Source organism: Frankliniella occidentalis, unplaced genomic scaffold, assembly GCF_000697945.3.
Source record: "Frankliniella occidentalis isolate FOCC.00 unplaced genomic scaffold, Focc_3.1 Scaffold47, whole genome shotgun sequence".
NCBI classification, from domain to species: Eukaryota; Metazoa; Arthropoda; class Insecta; order Thysanoptera; family Thripidae; genus Frankliniella; species Frankliniella occidentalis.
Genome location: NW_026267177.1, coordinates 379698 through 384295, shown reverse-complemented (window position 1 = coordinate 384295; position 4598 = coordinate 379698). Strand labels below are relative to the sequence as shown.

Sequence of the window (4598 nt, the reverse complement as noted above, 5' to 3'; positions counted from 1 at the left end):
GGGCGGGGCCGGGCGGGGCGACCTGACCAAGACAGTAACGGACAACATATCGCAGCATAGCCGGCCCGTCCAGGACCCGAGACAGTTTGGCTAGCACCAGAAGAGGGCAATGCCAAACCGCGTACCTGCACCCGCGGGTACGACACACGACGATTGCGTTGACATATTTGACTAGAGGACGGTCAGTGCAGCGCGGCGAGGCTGGTTTTAGCGATTTCTTGAAAATGAAAAGAGTTAACGAGTTCTGGGTTCGGCGCGACACACTGTCGCCACCTAGACCCCCCTCCCTCTCCCTCCCACCCCCTTTCCCTCCTCTTCGACTCCAAACGTCCTTGTTTTCCGAGAACCCTACAATGTCCGTCACCGAAGAGCGCCGGCACGTTTTATTATTTTCATTCTTGTGGCCCGGCAGGCTCGCGCAGGCAGGGCAGAGCAGTTTCAGTACGCGCTGACCCCCCTGATTTTGTTTCTCTGTTTTTCCTCAGGGCTGCGTCCAACCAGCGTAAGCTGCACGTCAAGCGGCCCATGAACGCCTTCATGGTGTGGGCTCAGGCGGCGCGCCGAAAGTTGGCTGACCAGCACCCGCAGCTACACAACGCCGAGCTCAGCAAGACCCTCGGCAAGCTGTGGAGGTGAGCGCTCGAGGCCAGCCCAAGGACCGGGAGGGGCCGTGATGGCGGGAGACTTGAAGGCGGGGGAGAGCCAAGTCAGGCGGTGTGGCCTCGCCCGGGACCGCCGCCGTGGACCACGACCCTTTCGTTCTGTAAACGACATAAGTAACTGTAACTGTACACCGCGTTGAGTCGAACATGAATTTCCGCGAAAATCCCACTACATGACCTCCGTCCACTTTTTGAGTCGTGAGACAGGTGCCAATCGGTTTAGATGTACCTCTCAAAATGCGGACACTTGCCGGCAACCGCTCGTCATCTTACAAAAATATTTTATTGTAATACAACACCAATGTAACCCAAACTCTACCGTCCGCAGGCTGCTCAGCGAGCGCGACAAGAAGCCATTCGTGGAGGAGGCTGAGCGGCTGCGCGTCATCCACAAGACGGAGCACCCCAACTACAAGTACCAGCCCCGCAGGCGGAAGGCGAAACAGCCGCAGCAGACTCAGGAGGCTTCGCCCAGCCGCCAGCAGCAGAAACAGCAGCAGCACCAGCTCGTCTCGCAGCCACTCAGGTGGGTGTCGCAATGTGTTAAAATAATCCTCTGAGATATTGTTACATATACCCATGCTTTTAAAGTGATAAATTTCTCATCTTTCCCCTACTGTCCTGGCAGGGGTGGATCCTGCGTCTCGCCGTGCACGGTGTCACCCAATTCCCCGCCGACGCCACCCACCACTCCGCTGTGCGCAGGACCCTCCACTCCGGCGGGGACATCGCGGGGGTCCCTGGGGGCGGCCTCCTCGTCCGGAGACGAGCTGCTGAGCATCAAGCACGACTCGGAGCACGAGGAGGCCATGTACTCGCCCAGCCAGAGCGTGTCAGGTACGTGGGGCAGTGCAGCCGGTGGGAGGAGGGCGCTGCTCCGGATGGACCGCGTGGTTGGCAGCGGGAGACCCCGCGGCGCCGGGAGGGTAGGCACATCAGGACACCGAGGACAGCGGCGTCTTCACGTTGCCTCCCGCGCAGGCGCTCGCCCCGCTCGCCGCCCGCTCCTCCAGCGCTCCGCTCCTCAGCACACCTGTCTCCCGCCTCACCGTCACTCTCTCTCTCCCTCCCTCCAGGGCTGTGCCAGCCGGACGGCATCGACTTCAGCTCCGCGCTGTGCGACCTGGACCTCGGGCTGCAGGCGGCCAGGGACCTCCGCGACGGCGAGCTGGACCAGTACCTGAGCCCGACCGTGCCGACCACGGCCGCGTCTGCGTGGAGCCTGGGGCCAGCGGTACCGGCGGGACCGTGGAACAACCCCCGCCACCAACAACACAACCACCACCACCACCATCACCACCACCCCGCGCCCAGCGACCCCCATGGCGTCAGGTGAGCAGAGTCAGCCCAGTCCGTCCTCAGGCAGGCTGATGGTTTCCAGTGACCGCTGCGCGGCGGCGGCCATCGCTTTATAAGCGGCCACGTCATGTGTCCGCCGTGTTTACCGACGCACTGGACGCACGGCCAGGCCTGGCGCGGGGCCCCGAGTCCGTCCCGGGCAGAGCGGGGCCATCCGGCCCGAGGAGTCGAGATGCAAAACCAACATGTGTTGTTTCTTCTTGCAATAAGCTTCGGCCGCTGTGGCGTGTCCGGGCATCCCTGAATATTTAGAGAGCAGCCGGGGGAGTGTTTGGTTCATTGGCATCCGTAGTCGCGAGTGTTGTGTGTTGTGGGGCGGTGCGCACTTGTGTGTGACTCTGCGCACGCTGCGGCGGCGGCCCGGCCCGCGCGGCACATGGCGGTGCCGCGCGGCGCGCGGGGTCACTCGATCGGCCCGCGTTCAAGTGCCTGCCTGCCTGCCCTCTTTTCATGGAACGATGTGTTGAGAACCGAACCCAAACCAAACTCGCGCGTCAACACCTCGGCGGCGAGACTCAACACGTTATCTGTAAATGCACGTGAGCAGAGTAAAGATGGGCGGTCTTTTTGAAGTTGAGATTGATTCACTTGTTCTTACTATATTTGGAGCAGATCATCATGCTTGTCCCCCCCTGCTTACGGTTCTCTGTCCTGTCTTCGAAGCTTCATCGAGGTGCTTGTTGGTTTCAGGTACCACGAGTTGCAGCCTCCCACCGCACCCGCCACCAAGGTGGAGAGGACCACCCTCGCGGACTCACCCTACCACTACCCCTACCTGCCGACCACCACGGGAGTAGGGAACGGCGGGCCCAGCTCCGGCGGCGACTCCTGGTGGACGGGGTGCTTCTAGAGGCTCGGCGCCATCGGCTTGGTGTCGCACAAGGTCGACGACCAGACAGAGTGCTCCACGCCACCCTCGCGGGACCCTCTTCGCCTCAATGCTCGAAGCCCATCGACGAGTGCTCCAAGAGGTACTCCAGAACGCACTTCAAAGACGCCGCTTGGGGGGCTGGGGACCGCCTCGCCTCGCCGTCCTCTTCCTCCTGAACCTCGTGGGGACGACATGGCAGGCACCGGCTCCTTCCCCCTCCGGACGGCGGGGCTTACCGGCCAGCTGATGTGGAACAGATCCGTGGGGTCGGGGCAGCGCGGGCAGAGCGGGCCGCGGGGGCCGCGGGGGCCGTTCCGTGGGTGGGGGCGCGTCCTGGCCCGTGTCCCGGCGCGTCCTGCCCTGCGGCGTCTGGGCCGCGTTAGTGCCAATGGAGGCGGTCTGCAGTCAGTCAGCCCTACGGCTGCGGGGGGAGAGGGGGGAAAGGGGGAGCTGCCCGACCGGCCGCCTCATGGAACTTCCATGAAAATGCGAAAAGGATATCATACGCAGTGTGCACAACAAAACAAGTCCGCCGCGCTGTCTGCCAGCCGGGTTGCACCGCTTCCCGCCCCCGCCCCGCCCCCGCTAGAGGGAGTGGGGAGTAGGAGGGAAGAGGAGGGTTTGAGGATAGGGGAAGGGGGGAAGGGGGAGGGGGGTGCGTTTGGAGACTTTGCAGTGTCGAGTCAGGGTTGGGTGGAAACGTGCGACGCGTACTGCGGCTGAACGCCCCGGGTAAACATCACGAAGGTCAGACCGCCTGGCAGACGAGGAGGAGGGGGGGGGGGGTTCCTCACTCAGCACCCGACTTGATCCTGATATCGATACAGGAGACAAACATTTACAGCCACTGCTGTAGCAGTTCATCCTTGAACAGAGTCAACAAGGTTTTTTTTATGTTTTTGTTTTTATTAAGAGAATAAAATTGATTGCTGTTTATTGCTAGTGTTGTTCACTGCGGAATACTTAAAGCTAATGGATACTAAGGGTCTAGGTAAAAGTTTCGTGGGGAAAGAATCAAAGATGACACGCGTTGTCCTAGAAATATAGAATCGAAGTCCGATTATTGGTCCTGTTTATTGTTATTTTTATGTATATTTAAGAAAGACTGTTTTTGATTGAGTTTCGACGTCAGTCGTATACGCATGGTAACGTTTTGTATGTTTTATATGAATAAATGTTAACGTTTCTACAAAAATAAAATCCTCCTGCAATCTTATTACACACATCCATGAATCACACACAATGGTTGGGGTCACATCCAGCCATGCTGCTGCAACTCCTATCGAACGTGGCCTACTTGTTCACCGATGGCCAGAGGGAATGGGTACCGGGTTCGGTTGGAAAGGAGGGTGCGGGACGGGAGGGCGGAGGCTGTTGGTGGGGAGGGGGCGTGACGTATCTGCGACACGGAACAAGCTGTAAAGCCCGTGGAGCTGACGCTGGCCGTGCCGCCGTGCCGCCGTGCGACCGCCGCGTCCTCCTCGGAGCACGCGGAGCAAGTACACGGTCTAGAACCGCCTACGAAGATGGGGCGGGGGCCACCCAGGGTGTGCGAGTGCGCACACCTGTGCGACCATACTGTGTTTTGTCGCGCTAGTGGATGTGTGATCATAAACCAAGTTATTTTGTAGAATTTAAAAAGATCGCGATTCTCTAGAAGAGAGCATCTGAACCTCGATGGCCCCACCTCTACCCCCACCCTACCC

General features: G+C 60.0%; 1 protein-coding gene across 1 annotated transcript in view; it reads left to right on the top strand.

The window, feature by feature from the left end:
- The window catches only part of LOC113207839 (transcription factor SOX-10-like), a 5659-nt gene extending 1567 nt beyond the window's left edge, over positions 1 to 4092 (top strand). Inside the window, exons 2-6 of the mRNA XM_052267197.1 lie at positions 486 to 632; positions 991 to 1188; positions 1291 to 1499; positions 1739 to 1994; positions 2712 to 4092. Of these exons, the coding sequence (XP_052123157.1) occupies positions 486 to 632; positions 991 to 1188; positions 1291 to 1499; positions 1739 to 1994; positions 2712 to 2871 (970 nt within the window). The 3' untranslated portion in view covers positions 2872 to 4092. The remainder of the gene's footprint in view (positions 1 to 485; positions 633 to 990; positions 1189 to 1290; positions 1500 to 1738; positions 1995 to 2711) is intronic.
- Positions 4093 to 4598: the final 506 nt, after the last annotated feature.